At 44.5% G+C, this 24,932-nt stretch overlaps 2 protein-coding genes across 8 annotated transcripts in view; one reads left to right on the top strand and one right to left on the bottom strand.

Annotated features, from left to right (window-relative positions):
* SGPL1 (sphingosine-1-phosphate lyase 1) overlaps positions 1-17,198 on the top strand; it is a 52,789-nt gene extending 35,591 nt beyond the window's left edge. For all 4 annotated transcript variants that reach the window (XM_059053257.2, XM_067025437.1, XM_067025439.1 and 1 more), the window contains 8 exons: positions 5,715-5,803; positions 7,683-7,788; positions 9,383-9,481; positions 10,113-10,262; positions 11,366-11,604; positions 12,935-13,081; positions 13,997-14,117; positions 14,625-17,198. In XM_059053257.2, the coding sequence (XP_058909240.1) occupies positions 5,715-5,803; positions 7,683-7,788; positions 9,383-9,481; positions 10,113-10,262; positions 11,366-11,604; positions 12,935-13,081; positions 13,997-14,117; positions 14,625-14,765 (1,092 nt within the window). In that variant the 3' untranslated portion in view covers positions 14,766-17,198. The remainder of the gene's footprint in view (positions 1-5,714; positions 5,804-7,682; positions 7,789-9,382; positions 9,482-10,112; positions 10,263-11,365; positions 11,605-12,934; positions 13,082-13,996; positions 14,118-14,624) is intronic.
* PCBD1 (pterin-4 alpha-carbinolamine dehydratase 1) overlaps positions 1-24,932 on the bottom strand; it is a 56,941-nt gene that overhangs the window by 15,922 nt on the left and 16,087 nt on the right. The window contains exons 4-5 of one of the 4 annotated variants that reach the window (XR_010838938.1): positions 11,345-15,949; positions 9,939-10,960 (exon numbers count right to left, since the gene is read on the bottom strand). The exons of 2 other annotated variants lie outside the window; for them this stretch is intronic. Coding sequence is in view for 1 of the 2 variants with exons in the window: in XM_067025442.1 (XP_066881543.1) it covers positions 15,896-15,949 (54 nt within the window). In the remaining variant the exon portion in view is untranslated. Of the gene's footprint in view, positions 1-9,938; positions 15,950-24,932 lie in introns of those variants that run through there. One more of the 4 variants, XM_067025442.1, reaches the window with a different exon arrangement.

Genomic DNA, 24,932 nt, shown 5'->3' with positions numbered 1-24,932 from the left:
AGAATAGACTGTGTGTGTGTCCATCTATTGTAGCTGTCCCTCAGAATGATACTCAAATTACTCCATTTTTGGCCAGTGGGAACTTATTAATTTTGGCTCCTGGGTCTTTTTGCATGACTCAAGTAGTCTTTGCAAGCTTCCTTTCTTTCCTTCTTCCTTTTTTTGGAAAAAATATTTTTATTTGATGAAATATTCTAGGCTTACCTTTTACATTTCCTGCTCCAGACCCAGAATCAGCCATTCGTTCAAGGAGCCCTAGTTCATTTATAGCCATGTAAAATATTTACCTGGTTCCTAAGTCAAATTTATGGAATAAGACAGTTTTAAAAATTAACCAGAATAAAACCCGGAGAGACAAATAGAAAGTTAAGAGACATGAATGATAGAGTGAGAAAGGCTAACACACCTCTAGTTGGTATTTAAAAGCAGCCAGAAAACATAGATAACCTGTAAAGGTTTAACTTTTAGAACAACTGACATTCTCAATAGCAACAATGGCTGGGGCAGTTGCAGTTAGAAGAATGATGGGTTATGAGTTGAGAATTGTTGGAGCTGGGTGATACATGCAGGGGTTTTATTAATTCCCTCTTTAGCTATGTATAATCTACTCTTTAGTTCTTCCATTGGGTTTTTAAATTTCATTTACTGTGTTTTTCATTCTTGAGAATTCTGTTTGGTTCTTTTTTTTTTTAATTTGCTTGGTTGGTCTTTGTAGTCCCTTTCCTTGTCGTATGCTTTGTTTATTTAAATATATTACACATAATTATTTTATAGTCTGTGTCTGATAATTCCATTTTTCATGAGCCTTACCTGTCTGCTTCTGCTGGTTTTACTTACGCTGTCTTGTATCCTTATATTTGTGTTTTTTTTTTTTTTTCTGTGAGTCACTCATTTTCTTGGAAACTTAACTCTGAGGCCTAGACTGAAGTTAAGTTCTTCCAGAGAAGATTTGTATTTTAGTATTTACTTCTGCCAGTTACTGGGGATTTGCTGGGAAGTGCTGCCACACTGGAACCAATTGAAGTCTGATTTTCAGCTCACAGTTTTGTACTATGGAAGTAGTCTGAACTCAGACCACAAACTCAAATAAAAGCTGTCTTGGCGTACATTCTTGAGAGATCCTTATTTTTCTTTACCCTGAGCATCTGGATTGAGAAAAGTAATTTTTCTTGCTGTTCTCTTCTGTACCAGCAGGGTTTATTTCTTGTACTGCTAAGAGTGTGGGTGAAGTCTCTGTTTTCAGCCATCCCCTCTTAGAATTCCGTATCTTGAGCAGGCCCTACATTTATTTCCTGTTTATTTGTCAAAGTGGGAGTTTGAGGTCTAGATCTAGGAGTTGGCAATAACCCTCAAAGTTAAAACCAGCTTTGACATTCACTTATCTTGTAGGATTCTTGATTTTGCTTTGTTTGGGGGTTCAGTGTGTTCCTTTATGTTAACTCAGTGGTGGATGTAAAAATATTTTTTAATGTTTTATCAGGCTTTTTTAGTTGTTCTAGTTACGAGGGTTGCCCAAGGTATATAATGTATATTGATGGAAATCGAAGTTCCATGATTGTTTTTTTCCATGTGGGAGACCTTTGTATACTTAAAGCCTCTTTCCCCCTGAATCTTCTCTTCACCACAGTTTTCCTAGGATTCTCAGCTTTTCTTAGAGAATATGATTTCAAATTTCCACCCATGCCCGTCCTTCCTCTCTGAATGCCTTTTGGTTACCTGTGACTAGCCAGGTGGACACAGTTCTGCAAATGTAGAGCAGCACTGAGCTTTCAATCTCTTTCTTATCTGGGTTCACTAAATTTACCTTAAACCTTTCCTCTAAGTCAATATTTTTATTCTCAGCAGTGTTTAGTCTGTTTCTTGCTGTTCCTAATGTATTTAGTAATTCTGGAATCATGCTACTTGGTACTTTGGGGTTTTTTTCAGGTCTGTGGTCTCGTTCTGTTGTTTCAGTGTCCAGTGTTTCAGCTTTTGTTTTGTTGAATTCATGTTCTTATGATATTGTCCTATAGTGAGAAACAGGAGGAATTTCCTTCTAAGTTGGCCTTTATTTTGCAGGCTACCATTTTTTCTTTTTATATGTTTGCATAGTTACCATGCCATTTCTTTCATCTTGGCTCATGCTTCAGTGACTGTCTCTAGACATTCTGTTTGTTCTGATGCATGATGGGTCATTTCTTGTCTGAGAGGCAAGGCTTGGGTAAAGCTTTGTTCCACCTGTATTAGAATATCTAGGCCTCTTCTGAGATTTCGTTAAAAGTTACCTACCAGAGTTCACTCTGCCTAGCTGGAAGAGAATAATACTCTTTGGGCTTTATTTCTTTAGCTCATCCTGTATCCCTGGAGTCTTCACTTTAAAGAGTCAGTCCTGGTGTTCTCTCTCCCCAGGCTGCTCGTTTCTCCCCAACTGCTATGTCTATCACCCACTCATTTGACAATAAAGAAACCGCCTCCGTTTGCTTCTCTGAAGACTTGGGGGCTATTAATGAGAATTCTCAGGGTTTTGCTGACTTACCCGGACAATTTCCATGTCTTAGAGGAGGGATTAAGAACTGGGTTTTACTCTTTGCTGTGCTTTAGAAACTTGTTTCTTTTTCTCATCATCAGTATTTGAAGTTTATTGTGTTAGATTCCCCTCTCTTTCCTTGTTTAGTTGTTGTTATTGCAGGGTTTTACTGGTTTTTTCCTTTATTCTTGCATGTACTGGGGGAGAGAAAATCTGTGAAGTAGTTTCAGTCTTCCATCTTAATCCAGAAATCCGACTCTGGTGCGGGGGGGGGGGCGGGTTGCATTGCTACAGTTAAACCATGCCTCTCCCATTAGGACCCTTTTTAGTGCTGTGTTCAGGGGTCAGGAGAAGGAAAGATAGAGTCTAAGATCCCCAGTCTCTTCTGATACTTAGACTTTTATAAGAGAACTAATTACCTCTGGGATTACGTGAGTTTCTCTGTTTCTCTCTTTCATCTCTGTCTCTCTGTATCTCTCTCTGTCTCTCTCTTGATGAGCCACTTTTGGTGAAGAAAGTTCAGAGTTCAGAGGTGGGAAACAAGAAGACACAGTCAACTGGCTGGACAGTCTTTAGCCTGTTCCCAACTAAGGTATTAAGCTCTTCTCATTCTTTATTCTTCAGCCTTAAGCTGTCCTTCTATTAGCTTCATTTGCCCCAGCTAGAATGGGTGAGAGGTGACTTTATATACTGAAAGAAATGCGGTTGCCATGGGAAACAGTCTTGGCTTGTGCAAATGCCGTCAGGTCCAAACAGCATCTAAAAGAAAAATTTCCAAATAGGACCTTTTCTCTTGTTTTCTGACTTAGATGTCATATATTAGCGTGAGAGGTTTTAAAAATGTTGAAAGATGTTGACTAACGTAGTAAGTAGTTATTGAGGCCTCTGTCTTCTTACTTCAGAATTAGATTTCCATTTTTGGAGGGGTGGTGCCAGGGGTAGAGGGAAATGGGAGAGTAGCAGCATATGTGAACACAGAATTTAGGGATCAGAAATAAAAATTGGAAGTAAAATTTAGGTGTTCCTGCTGCTTTTACAGTCCAAAGTACACTGGTGTTTGCCTAACAGATAATGTTGTTGATTGGATTAGTTATTGGACTGAAAATAGGATGTGTGAAGTGAGTGAGTGACTAGGGGTTTGGAAATATTTCTGCTTAGGTCATTGCTGGACCTTAGTGAGAGATGAGTGTGCTGAGGACTTGATCCTTTCCTGACTTCCTTCACAACTGGCTTGGCTCCTCATGTGATGTTTACGCTGGACCACAGGACATGCAGCGACTTGCAGCGCTGACCTCAACTGTAAGCAGAGAAATGCTGAGACCTACAAACAAGTGTCCTGTGCTCAAGTTCAGTGTCTTACTGTGTGGATGACGGTCACATGTTTCCTGAAGGCTTCCTCAATTACAAAATGACTGACTCTTCTCAGCTAATCTTCCATATAATTCCTGACTACTGGGATTTTTTATTTTATTTTTGGGCTTCATTGAGTCTTTGTTGCTGCGTGCTGGCTTTCTCTAGTTGTGGCGAGCGGGGACTACTCTTTGTTGCGGTGCGCAGGCTTCTCGTTGCGGTGGCTTCTCGTTGCGGAGCACGGGTTCTAGACACCTGGGCTTCAGTAGTTGTGGCTCGCGGTCTCGCAGGCTCAGGAGTTGCGGCGCACGGGCTTAGCTGCTCTGCAGCACATGGGATCTTCCTGGAGCAGGGCTCGAACCCATGTCCCCTGCGCTGGCAGGTGGGCTCTTAACCACTGTGCCACCAGGTAAGTCCCTCCACTGGGGTTTTGTATCCTGTGGTATTTTTGTCTTATATGTGGATATTACTTTAGGAAATTTCAGTCATCGCCTGCTCTCATTTCATCTCATGTTAAGTTACACTAAATATGAAAATATAGAAAGTTTTACTTTTTATCAAAAGATGGATGACATTGGATGAATCACTTAGTATCTCTGTGTGGAGGCTCAGTTTTCTTACCTGTAAAATGGAAAAGCTTTCTAAGATTATATGAATCTTTGGAGATGATAAATCTAAGGAAATATCCACCTAGCTCAGTGCTATGGCTTTTTTTTTTTCCTGTTTGTTTGGAAATTGTTTCATTCTTAGATGTTATCAAAGGATAGCCAGATGGGTATGACATGCCTTGGTCATGGTTTACTGAGAGTCAGATCAGGCATTAAGAAATGTTAATGGAGGGTCTGGTAGGTGTCAGCTACTAGCTCGGTGCCAGGAATATTGTCATGAACAGAACGGTCCCCAGCTTCATGAGTTTTGTAGTCCAGTGAGGAAAACAAGATGAATGAAATGACCTCTGAGTATTTTTGTATCAACTCTGGTAAAGAAATTCGCCTGTATCAGAGGTGCTAGGCCTAGCTTCAGGAGAACATTTTTTTTCACTTTAAAAACATTAGGATTTTTTTTTTTTAATTTCAGATAAGTAAGTTAACAAACTTCTAAGTAGAGGCTTCTGCTTTTTTCTGTGTTTCAAACTTGTCAAAACCACAAGTTTACTTTGGAATATCTGAGTGTCTTTTCTTGGTCTTCTAATGTATTGCATAGCTGACTAGAGTTGTAACTTCAGTTTCACATTCTTCAATGGGCATTAAAAATTTAAATCAAAGTCAGTAATCCTGATGCTTTGGGATGGGGTAAAATGCCCTATGCTATCTGCAACTGGATGGACAACAGAAATGCAGGCGGATTGTGCACAGATGGGATCTGGGCAGATGTACTTTTGTTCATACAGTGTGGAGCTTCTAATCATTTAGTAGTTTTTATTCTTCTCCTGAACCAAGATTGGGCTTAGCCAATAAAGTCAAATTTTCCTTCTGGGGCTTCCCTGGTGGCGCAGTGGTTGAGAATCCGCCTGCCGATGCAGGGGACACGGGTTCGTGCCCTGGTCCGGGAAGATCCCACATGCCGCGGAGCAACTAAGCCCGTGAGCCATGGCCGCTAGGCCTGCGCGTCCGGAGCCTGTGTTCCGCAATGGGAGAGGCCACAACAGTGAGAGGCCCGCATACCGCAAAAAAAAAAAAAAAAAAAAAAAAAGAAAAAAAAAAATTTTCCTTCTGGCGGACAGAAGTACCTGCTCTGCAGCATGCATCCAAGAGCTCACCTGTTTCTGCATCAGATACCCTCAAGATCAAGGCAGGAAGTGCATGTTCATGGCTATCCCTAACTCCCTTCCACAGATGGCCTCTCTTTTTTATTACAGGTGACCTCCGGGGGGACAGAAAGTATTCTGATGGCCTGTAAAGCTTATCGGGAACTGGCCTTCGAGAATGGGATCAAAACTCCAGAAATGTATGTACAGTTCCCTTGGTATCCATGGAGGATTGGTTCCAGGACCCCCATGGATACCAAATCCTCGATGCTCAGGTCCCTTATATAAAGTGGTATAGTATTTGCATATGGCCTATGCATATCCTCCATATTAGTGGTTTGGTTTTTTTTTTTTTTTTTTTTAATTTATTTATTTTTGGCTGCATTGGGTCTTCGTTGCTGCATGCAGGCTTTCTCTAGCTGCGGTGAGCCGGGGGCTACTCTTCATTGCGGTGTGCAGGCTTCTCATTGTGGTGGTTTCTCTTGTTGTGGAGCACAGGCTCTAGAGCGCAGGCTCAGTAGTTGTGTTGCACAGGTTTAGTTGCTCTGTAGCATGTGGGATCTTCCTGGACCAGGGCTCAAACCCGTGTCCCCTGCATTGGCAGGCAGATTCTTAACCACTGCGCCACCAGGGAAGCCCCTCCATATGGTTTTAAATCATCTCTAGATTACTTAGAATACTTAACGTGTAAATGCTATATAAACAGTTGCCGGAATGCGGCAAATACAAGTTTTGCTTTTGGGAACTTTTTTCCCCCTGAATATTTTCCTTCCTTGGGTGGTTGAACTCATGGATACGGAGGGCTTGACTGTATGTGTGGCTGGGTTTTTTTCCCCTTTTAGGTTTGTCTGTGGAATACTGCTGTGTGAAACAGCCTGATAATCTGTATTCTGATTCTTGTCTTCCTCTGGTAATTCCAGTCCTCTTCTCTCCCATCCTGTGCCCTTGACCATTATCCTTCACATTCAGCAAAGTCCTAAGTGGATCTGCTAGTTAATATAGAAGGTCATTCCCTTTCCCAACCACCCAGATTTATACATGGTGTATATTGCAAGCAAGAACAAGATCCTTTTTCTAAAAGTTGACAGAGTTATAGGACTACATCTTTGAATTCTGTGATGCTATTAGTTTATCTCACGCCTAAGGAAAGCTTTCTACTTATCTCTCAGTTCAGTGAAAGTTACTTAAATATAATAGGCTGCCTTGGGGTACTCCCTAAGAAAATTTCAGCCTGACAGCTGTGTTCTGGGAGGAAAATTTTTAAAAATCTTCTTGAGATGTACCCGTATTGCCACCCCATGGACATAATTTTGATACTTGGTTGCATTTTTTTTTTCTCTAGGTTCCCTCCTTGTACAGTGTGTTTATACCACATCTTTTGGGTTAATTTTTTTCCACAAGTGTCAGTGACTAACGGTTTTGTTGTACATGATCTCATGCTGTGATTCATACCTAGCCTAAGAGAGTAAGTCAGGCTGCCATCTTTCTTCATGCATGAATCTTTGATGCTTGGTACTTATTCAGTGATAGCGATTTTTCTGCCTTAAAGGGAACAGATTAATTGTAAGAGAGGAGTAATTGAGGAAAGTCTGAAAGCAAATGACTTGTTTTCCTTTTTCAATACTGTTTGAAATGCTGCTCCCAAATATGTAGGAAAAGTGGGGATTTTATAGGATCATGGTCTTTCAGAGATGGCGAAGACCACTGATCTGATGCTTGACCGCTGCTTTAATATCCCTGCTGAGCAAATCTTATGTTTTCTGCTTGAACATGTGTTGTGTCACGAAGCTTGCTCCTCAGTGAGGTACCCGTCTTTGGGTAGGCAACCACTAGAGGGTTTGACCGCATGTTGATCTGATCCAGATTCCCTGTCAGCCCTGATTTATGCTTGGGGTCCCTCCATGTGGCATTATTTCCAAGTTCTTCCTGCTACCAAAATGATTTAAAAACTGGACTAAAAACTGGACTAAAAATAAACAGAAGTTTCTTCCTGGTGATTTAGATTAGCTGCTAACCATGTTATCTCTTGAACCCTGTTTTGATTTGAATTTCACTGTTTTCTTCTTCCCTGTCCTTTAGTGTAGCCCCCCAGAGTGCCCATGCTGCATTTGACAAAGCAGCCAACTATTTTGGGATGAAGATTAAACGGGTTCCACTGAACAAAGTGATGGAGGTGGATGTTCGGGTGAGTTCCTCTGAAGGGCTGTTGCCTGTCTTGGGCTGCAAGAAGCAGGAAGTGCTTTTTCCAGTGTCACACACAGAGAGGCTCAAAATGCCTCTGATTGTAGTAGCCAGAGTTGCAAAAACTGCCACTGGCAGTGGTGAGTCACTGCAGCTTCAGTCTTTTCATGAACTCTAATAGGAGGATGAGACTAACTTGAGACTTTAAAGAGCTGGGTTTTGTTTCAGCACCATCACTTTCTCTTCTGTCTGTAAAATGAGCCAGGACTAACTTGCCCTAAGACTCTCACTGTCATTTTCGATTGGCTTGAATTAGTACCATTGGCATTATAATGGTAATTTTTTTTCAGAAGTAAACTGTACAATTTATTACCACTAGCATTATCCCCCCCCACCTTAATTGAAGTATTAACTAATTAACTGACAAGTAAAAAATTGTGTATAAGGTATACAACTTGGTGTTTTGATACATGTATACATTGTGAAATAATCACCACAGTCAAGCTATTTAACATCTCCATCACCTCACGTAGTTACCATTTTCTTTTTTCATGGTTAGAATACTTAAGACCACCCTGCAGATCTCTCAGCACGTTTCAGCTATACAGTGCAGTATTGGTCAGCATAGTCACGTGGCTCTACATTACACCTCCAGAACTTACTCATCTCGCATAACTGGCATGTGGTATCCCTTGACCAGCATCTCCCTGTTTCCCTCATCCTCCAGCTCCTGGCAACCACAGTTCTACTCTTTGCATCTATGAGTTTGTTTTCGATTTCTCATATAAGTGAGATCATGCAGTATTTGTCCTTCTGTGTCTGGCTTATTTAACTTAGCGTAATGTCCTCCAAGTTCATCCACATTGTCGCAAATGTGCAGGATGTTTTAGGCCAGAGTAATATTCCTTTAGTAATTATTATTATTATTATTATTATATTTGGGGGTATGCGGGCCTCTCACTGTCGTGGCCTCTCCCGTTGTGGAGCACAGGCTCCGGACGCGCAGGCTCAGCGGCCATGGCTCACGGGCCCAGCCGCTCCGTGGCATGTGGGATCTTCCCAGACCGGGGCACGAACCCGTGACCACTGCATCGGCAGGCGGATTCTCAACCACTGCACCACCAGGGAAGCCCTAGTAATTATTTTTATGCCTTGCATTTACACAGAAGAACTCTGTAGTTTTCAGTGTTATCAGAATCGCATTTGAGCCTCACGACAACCTGGGGAGGTCGCAGAAGCTGTTAGTGTTATTGCAGCCGAGGAAACGCACTGGCTGAAGTTACGTAGTTTCCTCAAGGCTTCACTGCTAATAGGTGGGGCGAGGACTCACATTTGGCTCTTTTGCCTCTTAGCTGAATATTCTTTTTTACCCTCACAGTGATTCTGCTATTTTTGTATTGTGCTTTCAGACTGTTTCCCCCAAATGTTTGTATCCGGCCAGCACGGCAGGGCGGTGTCTTCTTCCAGGTTGGAGAGGTGAAGCAGGGGTGCTAGTGGAACTGGAACTCGAGGCTGGTAGCCTAGATTGCTCCCGGCGGCAGAAGAGAGGAGGAATTGTGATGTGGCTTCTCACTTTCCTTTCAACTTTAAACCCCTAGGCAATGCGAAGAGCCATCTCCAGGAACACTGCCATGCTTGTCTGTTCTGCACCACAGTTTCCTCACGGTGTGATAGACCCTGTCCCTGATGTGGCCAAGGTATGTGCGAGAATGGACTACTAGGCAGGCAGACTGAGATTTTAAAGTAGAATCTAATTGTGCAGTACTTGGCAAAAAGAAGTGATTTTGAGTTTAGATTCTAGCCCAGTGGTGAGGAACAGCTCTCATCCGCCCTGTGATAAGCTGCACAGCTCTGCCGAAGCCTCTGAAAGTGATTAGCTTCTGCTGTTGGGGAGGGATAACACAAGGAGGAAGCCTTTGTTTAAACCGGACATTCTGAAGCAGTACTGACATTTTGATTCAGGTCAGGGAATAATCTCCCTTTAGGGCATGCCTACCAGAGCCCACCCTGCTGCCCCAGAGCACCCCTCGCTCCTTCCCCACCCCCAGCCTAAATCAAAATGCTTCTCATTTCTTGCTGGATTTTGCAGGTGAGTTTGAGGGCCCGTGTATTTAAATAGAAACCACATTCAGATGAATTATTTTGAAGGCTAACTACATTTGAAAGACAAGCTTTATTAAAAATGTCAAAAATAGCCAGGTTTTTAAAACATGGAAGACAGTACATAGTGCCTTGGGCCTGTATCCCACCATTCCACCCGAGTCTTGCAAAGTTTTTGTTGTAGGGCTATAACTGATATTCTCTATGGTCTTTGGTTTTTGGAACTAGCTGGCTGTCAAATACAAAATACCTCTTCATGTGGACGCTTGTCTGGGGGGCTTCCTCATCGTCTTTATGGAGAAAGCCGGATACCCACTGGAGCAACCATTTGATTTCCGGGTGAAAGGTGTGACCAGCATTTCAGCTGATACTCATAAGGTGAGTGAGGGAAGAGACCACATGTTAATCAAAGTAGACAGTTGATTATTTTGACTACTACCAATAACATCGGTTAAAGCATTAGTTTCTCCCATTAATATAAATCTGGCTCTTTGCTCTCACCAAGGCAGCTGATTGATATGACAAGGTACAGAGTGCTAGAGGTGACCAGCAGTAGTGAAAAGGAACCTGTTATCTTTGTCACAGCTAAGAGAATTTCTGTATCCAGTGACTGTATGTAACTGGGACATGCTAGTGTAGTGGCCCTTATACAAAGGTTCCCTGAAGCCTTGAGATCCTTGGGGGTGGGGGGAGGAGGTGGGGTTGATAACCAGAGTTCCAAAGAGGAGGTATGCTGATGCTGCAGCCCCCATGCTCCTGGGGCTCCAGTACCTGCATGACTGGAGTTTATCACTGGAAGAGTCCTTTTGAAAAAGGGATGAATTATGTGCTCAGGAATGTTTGGCTTGTAATGTTTGAAATGTCCATGCCAGCTACCCCTGGTGGACTGATGCAAAGTGCCCTTTTTCTTACTGTCCATCCTTGTGTGGCTCAGGCGGTAACAACATCAGTCACATGTTAGCTTCAGTGAGTTAATTAGGAGGGCACACTCATGAAGTACATAGTTCATTTTACAGCTGGATTAAGTAGCTTCTAGATTTTGAGCACCATGGTGTTCTTAAGAAGGAAGTATGATACTAAGCAAAAAAGATGGAAAGGGAGTCAGATCATGATTTTAGTTGCTCCAAGTGACCTCAATTCCATCCTGTCCTGGCTTCCAGTGGAAATTTATCTTTGCTTCCATCCTGACATACCTCCCTGGGGTACTGTCTTACTATGCTGCGTGAGAGATAGGAAGCAAACCCATTAACTAGACAAGACGTTGTTTTTCCTGGGCCTCAGATTCCTCATTCCTAAGTAGAGAATTTAAACCCCATGAACCCCCCTGAAGTTCCTTATACTCTTTAATAAATAAGTTGGAAATCTTAATGTGAGTGGGAACCCAGGGGAACTGACAGACAGGGGGAATCTGCATGGAGAGAGTTCTGGGGCAGGTCTGCCGCATGAAACTGTACACTCACCTGTCTGCTTCTCCCCCTCAGTATGGCTACGCTCCCAAGGGCTCTTCAGTGGTGTTATACTCTGAGAAGAAGTACAGGCACTATCAGTTCTTCGTTGACACAGATTGGCAGGGCGGCATCTACGCTTCCCCAACCATTGCGGGCTCACGGCCTGGTGGCATCAGTGCAGCCTGTTGGGCCGCCCTGATGTACTTTGGTGAGAGCGGCTACGTTGAAGCTACCAAGCAGATCATCAAAACCACTCGCTTCCTCAAGTCAGAGTATGTCTGGAAGGTTGGGGGGCTCTGCCGTGTCTCTTGCCTTTGTCTGCTATAGGCTCAAGGCAGCTGCTAGGCCAAGTGCCATGGCTCCAGCCCATCTGCAGGCCCCGCAGCTTAGGAGTGTGGTGTGGGCCTGGGGGGATAAGCTCCCTTGCTGTGCTGTGACTTGGAGGCCACACCCGGGCTTCATCTGTAGGCCATTTTGTCTGCAAGGATGTCCCTAACAACTGGCAGCTTTTACCAGGTGCTGATGTACAGCTTAATGGTTAAGACAGTGGTTCTCAAAACTTGAGGTTGAATCCTAATCAGTCACAGGGAGGGCTTGTTAAGATGCAGATAGCCGGGGCCCACTCCTAGAATTCTGACTCAGTAGGTCTGGAACGGGAGTCTGAAGATTTGCATTTCTGAAAGTTCCCAGTGGACACTAATGCTGCTGGTCTGAGTCACACTTGGAGAATCACTGGAGTAAGAGAAGAACTGGAGAGCGGGAGGGCGGAAGGGGTGGTGAAATCTGGGGTTAAGGCTAGAACCAGCTTGTGTGCTTTGTCTAACACACCTCTTCGTGTGTCACCTGCCTGGTTCTCCGTGTGTCACCAGGATTGGGGAGGCCTTTTCACGATCTTGAGGGTGAATGAAAGCAGCCAGTAGGCACGGCTCACTTGCAGAAGGGCTGTATATGGTCCTGATACACCCATATCTGCTGCGAAGTGCTGTACTGTTTCTTGCTTTAGGGATTGCAGGGATGACTTTATTATTTAGTTGCTGCGCGCCGGCTTTCTTTAGGTGTGGCGAGCGGGGGCTATTCTTGGTTGCGGTGCATGGGCTTCTCATTGCAGTGGCGTGTCTTGTTGTGGAGCATGGGCTCTAGGCGTGCGGGCTTCAGTAGTTGTGGCACATGGGCTTAGCCGCTCCACAGCATGTGGGATCTTCCCGGACCAGGGCTTGAACCCGTGTCCCCTGCATTGGCAGGCGGATTCTTAACCACTGCACCACCAGGGAAGCCCTACATGGATGATTTTTTTAAAGAGATGGATTATTTTTCCAGGATTTACGATAAAGTACATTGTTTATCCCTCAGATACCCCTGGGGGGCATATCATAATTTGGGGGTTGGGCAGACAGGTTAAGAGCCAACAGTCTTGATTCATTGGATCTAGTGGGGTTCGAGCCTTAAAATATTTTTAATATTTAGGAACCACTGATCTCAGTCTAGTCACCTTATGAGAAAACTTAAGCCCCCAAAGGTTAGATTTGTTATGAGAGAGACATGAGATGACCAGAAGAACGTACGTGCCTGAATTTTCTTTCTGTTCCTTTTGTTTGTTTTAAGACTGGAAAACATCAAAGGCATCTTTGTTTTTGGGAATCCTCAATTGTCAGTCATTGCTCTGGGCTCCCATGATTTTGACATCTACCGACTGTTCAACCTGATGAATGCCAAGGGCTGGAGCTTGAACCAGTTGCAGTTCCCACCCAGGTGAGCTTGAAGACTTTCCTTTGCTCCATGACTGCTGAAGGACTTGGGCAGCAAGGTGACCTGAAGTGTAGAGAGTGACTGCTAGAGCCCAGCACTTTAGTGGCAACTGTAGTATCTCAGGATATCTGTCTTGCCATTTGGAGTTATTCAATATCAAGAACAAGACTGTTAGCTTTAAACTCTGGCAAATTCGGTGGCAGCCTTGAGACAAGTGGTCGGTCATGAGATCGTCTCCCACCGCCCCCCACACACTTGCTCTCTTTCTGGGCTCTGTTCTGCCCCATCCGCAGGTGCTCTCATGACCCAAGTAATGCAGGGCCTGCTGCGCTCGCCTTCCATAGGCATTTCTAACCTAATCTTGCAGGATGCCTTTAAATAAACACTCTGCTTCAACAGAGTAGGTCTCCTAGTGTCCTCCACGCAGCCCCCGATCCTTTCATGTGTCGTGCCACTGCCAATCCCATTGGGATTCCGTTCTTTCCTCTTCACAATCCTGCTGTACCCCAGTCTCCCTCCAGGGGCAGTCAGTTTCTTTGCCCTGAAGACCCCAGCCATATGGCCCTAGCCCCATGAGGGTTTACCACCTAACATAAAAGCGTCCTGTGGCTTGTCACATGGTTGAAGGAACAGCAGTGGGCAGCTTCTGAGGGGAGGACAGAACAGCCAGCTGTATCCATCTTATCAGGGTGGTTCTCGGTCACGCCGAGGGCATGAAGCCCTCATGCCAGCCTGCACTTGACAGCCCGTGTATTTGAGAGCCCTGATGCCCAGGACTAGGAGCACTTTGACTGCACTTGTCACGAGTAACATGAAGAAGCAATCGATAAATTCTGGTATTTGGGGCTGCTTGATTTCAGAAACTTTTTTCCCCTCTTTTTCCAGGATTCATCTCACTTTGTCTTTCTTTTCCCATAGCATTCATTTCTGCATCACGTTGGTACACACCCGTAGGCAAGTAGCGATACAGTTCCTAAAGGACATCCGGGAATCTGTCACTCAAATCATGAAGAATCCGAAAGCAAAGACCACAGGAATGGTAGGGACACTTGGGGTTTTATCTTCCTGTGGAAGTTTAGGTGTTATTGGTGGGCTTGAAAGAGTCAGATGACCTCCAGTCTGTTCCTGCCTCTGTCCCTTATCCACAAACCTTTTTCCTTATTAGTTGGAACTGATGATCTCTGCTCACCCATTCCTAGGGTTTGTTTTAGCCTCAAACGAGGTATGCTAGATATAATAAGCACCTTGTAAATTTGAAAGTGCTGTACAAAGGCAGGTGGTGGTAGTGTCCATTTAAAAAGAAAATTTTGACACAGGAAAGGCAGTAAGCCTGTTTCCTCTGGAATTTTCTACACCAAATCCCATAGGACAGTTCTTAAGGCAGAAAGGCAGACTGGCAAATGCCTGTGAAAAACATCCTATGCCTTTCTGCTAGAATAGTGCCTGGGCTGGGGAGAGGGGCCCGGTGGGAGAAGGAGCGCACGACCACAGCGCCGTTTGTTCCGAACCCCTCGTCTCTAATGACGCTCTTTGCCTGGGTTTGTAGGGTGCGATCTACGGCATGGCCCAGGCTACAGTCGACAGGAACCTGGTGGCAGAATTGTCCTCCGTCTTCTTGGACAGCCTTTTCAGCACAGACACTGTAACTCAGGGCAGCCAGATGAATGGTTCTCCAAAACCCCGCTGAGCTGGGATCCTCTGTGGCCCCGAGGTGCATCTGGCCTTCAGAAGGTTCTCGGGGGTGGGACGGGCCACGTGGTTTCAACATCTGGTCTTTGCTCCATAGAGCACAACGAAGCAGACCGTGAGACAGCTTGATCCTCAGGATTCTTGTTTCCATCCTTTTGTGGTTTTTAACGTGAAGACTCTAAAGGATGCCATGACGTAATTGTTTTGCCCTTGTTCTAAATGTTACCCTGGGAATTGTTTTAACCATTTCCTTCTCTAACCTCTCTTGCTTTCAGCTTCACTTAATCACGGTGTGGCAGCTCTGACCTGTCCTGACTCCTTAGGGAAGCTGGGCCACAGTCTACGAGATAGGAAAAGGTTTGCTTTGTTACCTCACGCAGGTGGGCTAGTCAGACGGGAAGTGTTCCATAACTGATGTTTCCCTCGGTGGGGGTGAGGTCTGCTCTAAGCAGGAGGCTTTTCCAGTCCTCCTCTGTGAGTGGTTAGCTGTCTCAGGGTCCCTTCTATGGAAGCTTGTGTTGTCTCTTGAGGACACAGGTTGACCAGCCACCGTTCCTGTTATGCAGGGCCGGCGTGGTCCAGCCACTCTGCTCAGTCCACCAGGCCAGGTCTGGAGCAGTCGCTGGGCCTCGGCCGGGCCTGCAGTTCCCATTTGATACTTGGTTGTCATCTTTGAAGATTCTTGTTGGAAATTAGGCTCCCACTGGTTTGTTCCTGTTTCCATGGACGAGGAAACGAATGCGGTTTCAGAGAACCTAGGACCTTCTGGGGCTCTGGCGCTGCCTCTCTGAATTGGCAGCGTTCGAGCGCACCTGAACTCTCTCCGGGGCTGGTGATGATCGGGACCAGGCCCCTTTCTGTATGTTTCTGAGGATCAGGGTGGGACGAGCACCCAAATTCACACGTGTCACCAGGGTTGGTGGCAGCCCCCTCCTGCTGCTCCGAGCCGTCCAGCATGTTTGTTTGCCTGAAGGAACAGCTCAAAGCACCTTCACATATCGCCTCAACTTACCCGAGGTGGGTGTGAGGAGGGCGTGAGAGAGCCCCCAAGGCAAGGAACATCTCTCTCCATTCTGTGTTCTTCCTGCCTCTTCCCCCTTTATTCAGCTCCCAAAGGTACGACGGCAGTTAAGCCTCAGGTACTGCAAGCTCCTCGGCCCTGGCTAGGATGAGGTAAACTTTCTGGAATAGGAAGACATGATGGCAAGTGTCAGTTGTGGCCTGGGGCCTGGGATTCCTCCGTAAGACTAGTTGCTCAGGGTGGCGCACGGACAGGACCCAACCCTGCGCCCACTCCCCAGCCTCTGCCTCCCACACGGGGCCCTGATCTAGGTTGAGCCACTGTCCTACTCTCATGCTGACACACCACGTGCCTTCTTCCTCAACGGGGACCGGCTACTCCTGACCCGGGCCGAGGGGAACTGGATCAGTCCTTGAGGCTTTTACCTGGGTAGGGGTAAGTCAGGAGGAACTTTCCTTTGTCCCCCTACCCCTCTCAGGGACTCCTGAATATTCAGCCTCTTCAGGCTGGTCTCCTCTAGCCTTCTTTGCTGGGAACGCTTGCCGGGAGAACCACGACGCCCGGACTCCCCACCAGCTCCTTGGCACGGTTACCTGAGTGTTCTCTAGCTCTTACTTCCTCCACACTGACTGTGACCAGCTGGCTGTGTCGTTGCAGGGCTGGTGTGGTGTGTTTCATCCCGTCTTCTGTGGGTTCCAAGGATGGTTGGGGTGTGTTGTTGTTAGAGGCTCAGATCCTTCGGACGTGAGAGTCACGTTCCCCCTGGTGGCTGAACTGCTGGGCGCTTCCCGAGAGAGAGAGAGACTGTCCATGAACCGTCCCTGGATCTCCAGTGCGTTCAGGTTGGATAGAGGAAGTCCAGGGGCCCAGAACCACCTGACAGGCACCACTGTGGTCTGTCAGCTGCTAAAATGGAGAAGCACGTGTCCTGCAGAGTGTGCTGTTGCTTCTGGCATCTCCCAGGACCTTCCTCTGTGCTGTGACGTTGCTTGGGGGGGTGGGGGGTGCGATGGTGTTTTTCAGAGGGACCTGCTGTTGCCACTTTAGGTTATGATCACGAGCGTTAGTCTGACCCAACACTTGTGGGCTTTCTATTCTGTACACCTGTGCACATGAGTAACAGTCTGGCAGAGGTGGGTGGAATGTCTTGGTGATGTCTTGTTGCTAGCAGGCATCACAACGGCCTCTGCGAAACCTCTACTCTCATTTCTGGGTTAGAATTAAGTAGTTGCATGAATATACTGCCATGTCACTTTTAACATGACCAGTTTTATACCTGGAAAATGGTACTGGCCTCTTTTAGATGTTTTCTGTCTTTAACTTCCCCCTTTTCCATCTCAAGGCTCCCTTCCTAATTGCAGCAATAATCTCTTAAGAAGCAATTAAGTAATAAAACGTCCCAAATTTTAATCATTGTGGATGACTATATTCATTTGTCTAGGCACACAGGGAAGATACCTACTGGGGTGGTGGCAGCTCCAAACCGTCTGCTGGTGAGAAGCACCCCTCTGTGTTGAAATGGTTGTGTGTGACCACTGATACCAGAACCAATTCACAGACACGGAGGAGCAGCGGTTCTGCTCAGTTCCAAGCACCTTCCTAGTAGCTCCACCAGGAGTGGTGGTCACAGCTGTTTAAAGGTCAGGAACTCACATCTTCAGTTCCTCGGGGCCAGGGCCTTCTCAAGTTTTCAGTCACCTCTCTCATGCACACCTGCTTACATCTTGCTGATGGATTGAGCCATCTGGGGTGGTCTCCACCCAGCTGGGCAGCGTGGATCCACTTCACCAAGGGACACTGATTTCAGGCCCTACATTCGGTTTGGGAGCTGATGGAACGCCTCAGATAGCTGCATACGTAATCACTGGGCCTCTTGTCCCATTATGAATAGGAAGTGAGAAGTCTTTCTGAAGGGTTATTCAGGCTCTGAAGTTCTGTCCTTCAGGTAACCCAGCTTTTCATTCTGGCTCTCAGCCCATTCACACTTTGCCAGAATCAAGCCAAGGAATTCTGCCTTTGCCATATAGTTTCTGCCAAATGACTTGGTTCCCTGAGCCCCTACTTGCCTTGGGGTAAACCCTAGAGAAAAAGGGGCCAGGATATGTTTGGTGAGGAGGCGTGCTCCACCCAAGAAGTGGTGTCCTGATGCTTACAGCTGTGAGCCCCTTTGCCTTCTCTGTGGGTCTTGACAGCAACAAGCTGCTTTTAGCTAGACCTAGTAGTGACAGAAGTAATGACAGAGGCCTAACTTGGTAGCCACCAGCTATAGCCTGTAAGCAGAAGTCAGGTGTTTGAGAGCCTTTTCTTGAGCTGGAGTTGTAATTGCCTTACTTTTTGTGTTTTTTTTTTTTTGGTCCATAATAGCTCTTTAACATCCTCCCCTATAATTTCAATTATTTGCATTAATTTTAGAATAAACGTTTATTTCTAAAAAGTGTTGCTTGTGTCTTTGTACCACATCAAGGTGCTCCATATAACTGTAGTGCCCTCCAGGTTGGCATTTTCTAGTCTTTGATCCACGAGAGTAAGCAGAAGCAGAAAGGTGACATAACAGTCCATATACCACCATGTCTAGCGGCTTGTCCCCTGATCCACAGTCATTAGGTCAAAGCACATTTAGAAGAATTTATGTCAGAAGTGAAGCAGATGGGGGAACCACTGTGTGAACCTTGTTGGTTTGACATTAAGCTTTACTGAGAACTTGTTACTAAAAAAGGCATCGGAGAGAGAGAGATCAAGATGGTAGAATATGAAAGGACATGGAGCTCACCTCCTCCCATAAATACATCAAAGATACATATACATGTGGAACAATTCTCACAGAATACCTATAGGATGCTGGCAGAACAGAAGATCTCATACAACCAAAGCTTCAAGAAAGATCACCATATAACTGGGTAGGATGAAGGAAAAAAATAAACAGGAATCAGGATGGGACCTGCACCCCTGGGAGGGAGCTGTGAAAGAGGAAAGGTCTCCTCACCCCGGGAACCCCCTTAACCAGCTGGGAGGTCAGCTGGGACAGGGAGCTTCAGCAGCTCAGAGGAGAGTGCAGGCAGCCGGCTTGCAACTGGCAGAACAGAGAAAGACCAGCACAGACAGTCCCGGCCACCTCGTTGCACTCCGCAGCCCAGATGCGCATCTGCTGGAGCATGTGGGGCTGGGTGCTGAAACTTGGGCTTTAGCAGATAGACCAAGGGAGAGGACTGGGGTTGGCTGCACAGAGATAGCCTAAAGGGGCTGGAGTGTGGTCCAGGCTGCAACCAGGGGTGTGTGCAGGACAGAGTATGGGTTGGTCACAGAAGCCCCGTTATTAACGTGCACACTAAGAGTGTGGGGGGGGGCTCGCCATAGCAGCCTCATTCTCGGTGCTTACAGTGGGCACGGCTCCCCCTCTACAGCTCTGGGGGCATGTGAGTGCTGGTGGGTTGCCCATATGCAGAGGCAGGGCTGAAATCTGAGGCGTGTGACTTCAGTGGATTTATGTTGCTGCAGGCAGCTTTGTACCTTCATTGCCTGTGGGACACCTGAGCAGATTACTGGTGCTCCTGTAGCTACGGAGGGTCCAGCATTAGTAGCTGCAGGCTTTGTGGGCCCCACGCATGCAGCTGCGTGGCTGGGGCCTGAGCTGACTCCTTAGCTCCCATGGCGGGTCCAGGTGTGCAACTACAGCAGTCCCCATGCCTGACTTTGGCAGATCTGTGCTAGTGGCTTTGTGAGCACAGCACCTGAGGTACACCTGGTAGATTGCCTGCATTCCCATGGCTGACTCGGGGCTGAGGGCAATGCCAACAACAGTGTACTTTGTGAGCCCACACAACAGGTGACAGGCAGCACCACAGAGCGCATTTCCCAGTGGACAGCTCCGGTGGAAGAATACTCAGTGGCTCCTCTCTCAGCAGGAGTGCTCCAGTCCTGCCTACCTCACACCACAGCTCAGAAATGGATCTTGGGCTTCTTCTCCAACAACTGGGGAGCAGACCCGCCCCAAACAGGGCAATGACAACCACAGAGCAAAGAGGAGGCCCTGCTGAACATCCAGTGCAGGCTCTGGTCATCACAACACCTCGCACACCTCCTATAACATCCAGCACACCCTGAAGAAAGACATGGCAGGCATCCATACTAAAAAGTCCTTGCACCAAAAATATAGGCCACACAGGGATGCTCCCACATAAAAACAGCCCTTCAAGACCACAGTATATAACTTTGTCTTAAATTCATAGAGTCAGAGAAATTTAAGTGAAATGAAAAAGCAGAGGAACTACTCCCAATTAAAATAAGAAAATCCCCGGAAAGAGCAAACAATGAAACAGACCTCTACAGACTACTAGACCCCCAGTTCAAGAAGGAGGTAATAAAGATACTGAAAGAATTAAGAAAGGCTATCAATAAATACAAATCACTGTAAAAAGGAACTAGAAACAATAAAGGGGAGACAATTAAAATTATAAAACTCACTTGCCAAGATGAAAGCCAACCTAAAGGCAATAAATAGCAAACTAAATAATGCAGAAGAATGAATAAGTGATCTGGAAGATAGAGTAATGGAAATCACCCAATCAGAACAGCAGACAGAAAGACAAAAAAAAAAAAAAAAAAGCAATATATAAGATCTATGGGATAATATAAAGCATGTCAATCTATGCACAATAGGAATCCCAATAGAAGAAGAAAAAGGAGATCGAAAATGTATTCGAAGAAAATATAGCTGAAAATTTCCCACACCTAAAGAAGGAAACAGATATCCAGGTATAGGAAGCACAGAGGGTCCAAAATAAGATGAACCCGAAGAGAACTACACCAAGACATATAATTAGAATGGCAAAAGTGAAAAATAAACGGAGGATTCTAAAGGCAGCTAGAAAAAAACAAGGAATTAATTACACCATAAGACTATGAGCTGATTCCGATACAGAAACACTGTAAGCCAGAAGAGAGTGGCAAGATATATTCAAAGTCCAGAAATGGAAAAACCTGCAACCTAGGATACTCTGACCAGCAAGGTTATCATTTAGAATCAAAGGAGAGAGAATTTCTCAGAGAAGAAGAAACTAAAAGAACCTATCCTAAAAGAAATATTGAAAGGTATTCTCTAAATAGAAAAGAAGAATCTATAGGAAAGAGAAAATCACACAATTGGGGGAAAAAAGTCACTTAAATAAACCAGTACAGAGATTGAGGGAAAAAAAAAATCAAAAAAAATTTTCTGAAAGTGATGATAACCACATTGAACAGCAAAAGTATCAACGAGATGTAAAGAGGACATCAAAATCATAAAATGTGGGGGAAGAAAGACAATGTAGATTTTTCTTCTTAGAATCTGCTTGCGCCTATATGGCTACCAGTCTAAAGCAAGTAGATACGGTAATGGGTAAACGTACTTGAAAACAGGGTAATCACAAAAACAAAAACAATAGATTCACAAAAAACAAAGAGAACAAAAAGCATAATACAAAAGAAAACCATCAAATCACAAAAGGAAAAAGAAACAAAGAATACAAAATCAATAGGAAAACAAAGTTTTAAATGGCAATAAAAAATATCTTTCCATAATTACCTTAAATGTCAATGGACTAAATGCTCCAATCGAAAAACACAGACTGGCAGATTGGATAGTAAAACAAGAGTCTACAATATCCTGGCTATAACAGACGCACTTTAGGGTGAAGGACACACACAGATTGAAAGTGAGGGGATCGAAAACAGTATTTCATGCAAATGGAAATGACAGTAAAGCAGGGGGTAGCAATACTCATATCAGAAAAAATAGACTTTAAAGCCAAGGCCATAAAGAAACAAAGAAAAACACTATATAATGATAAAGGGATCAATACAAGAAGAGGATATTACATTCGTTAACATATACGCACCTATTATAGGAGCACTTAAATACATAAAACACATGTTAAGAGACATAAAGGGAGAAACTGATGGGAATATAATAATAGTGGGAGATTTTAACAGCCCACTGACATTAACAAACAGATCTTCTAGATAGAAAATTGATAAGGGAAGAGAGACCCTAAATGACACAATAGAACAGTTAAACTTAATAGATATTTTCAGCATATTACATCCAAAAAACTAGAATACACATTCTATTCAAGTACACATAGAACATTTTCTAGAACAAGCCACATACTGTCTCACAAAACAAGCCTAAACAAATTTAAGAGGATAGAAATTTGAAGTATCTTTTCTAACCACAATGGCATGAAACTAGAAATCAACTAGAGAGAGAAAGGAAAAGACTTAATATGGAGACTATACAACATGCTACTAAAAAACCAATGGGTGAACAATGACATCAAAGAGGAATTTTTAAAAACCATGAGATGAACAACAATGACAATTTAACCATACCAAATCCCTGGGACGAAGCAAAAGCAGTCCTAAGAGGGTAGTACAGAGCCATACAAGTCTTCCTAAAAAATAAGAAAAATCTCAAAAAAACAACCTAACCTACCACTTAAGAAAATTTTAAAAAGAATAAACAAAGCTAAAGGTAACATAAGAAATGTAATAATGAAGATCAGAGAGGAAATAAAATAGAGATGAATAAAAAATTAAAAATTAAAAAAAACCAAGAGTTGTTTTTTTGAAAGAATAAACATAATCAACAAACCTCTGGCCAGGAACACCAAGGAGAAAAGAAAGAGGACCTAAGTTAAAAAAATAAGAAATGAAAGAGAGGGAGAAAAAAACTTCTGAGTTGTTTTGTCTCCTTTGCTGCACATGCTCTTATCGCCAGTCAGTGCACTGTGATGCACAAGGGCTAGGGTGAAATGGAAATTTCTCTTAGGAAACAGGAAATAAGTTATGAATAAAAGAATGCTCATCCAGTGAAAGGAGATGGTCTCTCTCTGGGCATCAGTGTTGACTGAATGCAGAGAACCTGGAAATTGATTCAGGAGTTTGGGAAACTAAAGAAAAAAAAATCACTGAGGGGCTTCCCTGGTGGCACAGTGGTTAAGAATCTGCCTGCTAATGCAGGGGACCTAGGGACACATACAGACTGAAAGCCCTGGCCTGGGAAGATCCCACATGCCGCAGAGCAACTAAGCCTGTGTGCCACAACTATTGAGCCTGTGCTCTAGAGCTCAGGTGCCACAACTACTGAGCCCACATGCCACAACTACTGAAGCCTGTGCGCCTAGAGCCTGTGCTCCACAACGAGAAGCCACCGCACCGCAAAGAAGAGTAGCCCCTGCTCGCCGCAACCAGAGAAAGCCCACGCACAGCAACAAAGACCCAACACAGCCAAAAAAAAAAAAAAAAACACTGAACATCATCAGGATTGTCAAATTCCATCCAGGACTGAAACCAGCCATGTGGCTGACAGGGTCTTGGTGCTCCAGCCGGGTGTCAGGCCTGTGCCTCTGAAGTGGGAGAGCTGAGTTCAGGATATTGGTCCACCAGAGCCCTCCCGGCTCCACGTAGTATCCAACGGCAAAAGCTCTCCCAGAGATCTCCATCTCAACACTAAGACCCAACTCCACTCAACAACCAGCAAGCTACAGTGTTGGACAGCCTATGCCAAACAACTAGCAAGACAGGAACACAACCCCACCCATTAGAAGAGAGGGTGCCTAAAATCATAATAAGGTCACAGACACCCCAAAACACACCACTGGACATGGTCCTGCCCACCAGAAAGACAAGATCCAGCCTCATCCACCAGAACACAGGAACTACTCCCCTCCACCAGGAAGCCTACACAACCCACTGAACCAACCTTAGCCACTGGGGGCAGACACCAAAAACAATGGGAACTACGAACCTGCAGCCTGCAAATAGGAAACCCCAAACACAGTAAGTTAAGCAAAATGAGAAGACAGAGAAATACGCAGCAGATGAAGGAGCAAACTAAAAACCCACCAGACCAAACAAACGAAAAGGAAATAGGCAGTCTACCTGAATAAGAACTCTGAGTAATGACAGTAAAGATGATCCAAAATCTTGGAAATAGAATGAAGAAAATACAAGAAATGTTTAACAAGGACCTAGAAGAACTAGAGAGCAAACATTGAGGAACAACACAATAAATGAAATTAAAAATTCTCTAGAAGGAATCAATAGCAGAATAACTGAGGCAGAAGAATGGATAAGTGACCTGGAAGATAAAATGGTGGAAATAACTACTGCAGAGCAGAATAAAGAAAAAAGAATGAAAAGAATTGAGGCCAGTCTTAGAGACCTCTGAGACAATATTAAACACACCAACATCAGAATTATAGTGGTCCCAGAAGAAGAAGAGAAAAAGGGACTGAGAAAATATTTGAAGCAATTATAGTTGAAAACTTCCCTAACAGGGAAAGGGAATAGTCAATCAAGTCCAGGAAGCGCAGAGAGTCCCACACAGAATAAATCCAAGGAGAAACACGCCAAGACACATATTAATCAAATAAAAATTAAATACAAAGAAAAAAAATATTAAAAACAGCAAGGGAAAAACAACAAATAACATAACAAGGGAATCCCCATAAGGTTAACAGCTGATCTTTCAGCAGAAACTGCACGCCAGAAGAGAGTGGCAGGACATATTTAAAGTGATGAAAGGGAAAAAGCTACAACCAAGATTACTCGACCCAGCAAGGATCTCATTCAGATTCGATGGAGAAATTAAAAGCTTTACAGACAAGCAAAAGCTAAGAGAATTCAGCACCACCAAACCAGCTTTACAACAAATGCTAAAGAAACTTCGCTAGGCAGGAAACACAAGAGAAGGAAAAGACCTACAATAACAAACCCCAAATAATTAAGAAAATGGTAAAAGGAACATATCAATAACTGCCTTAGATGTAAATGGATTAAATGCTCCAACCAAAAGACACAGACTGAATGAATGAATACAAAAACAAGACCCATATATATGCTGTCTAGAAGAGACCCACTTCAGACCTAGGGACACATACAGACTGAAAGTGAGGAGATGGAAAAAGATATTCCATGCAAATGGAAAGCAAAAGAAAGCTAGAGTAGCAATTCTCATATCAGACAAAACAGACTTTAAAATAAAGACTATTACAAGAGACAAAGGACACTACATAATGATCAAGGGATCAATCCAAGAAGATATAACACTTGTAAATATGTATGCACCCAACATAGGAGCACCTCAATACATAAGGCAAATGCTAA

Source organism: Kogia breviceps, chromosome 2 (assembly GCF_026419965.1).
Source record: "Kogia breviceps isolate mKogBre1 chromosome 2, mKogBre1 haplotype 1, whole genome shotgun sequence".
Lineage (NCBI taxonomy): Eukaryota > Metazoa > Chordata > Mammalia > Artiodactyla > Physeteridae > Kogia > Kogia breviceps.
This window is presented reverse-complemented; position numbering and strand designations above follow the sequence as displayed.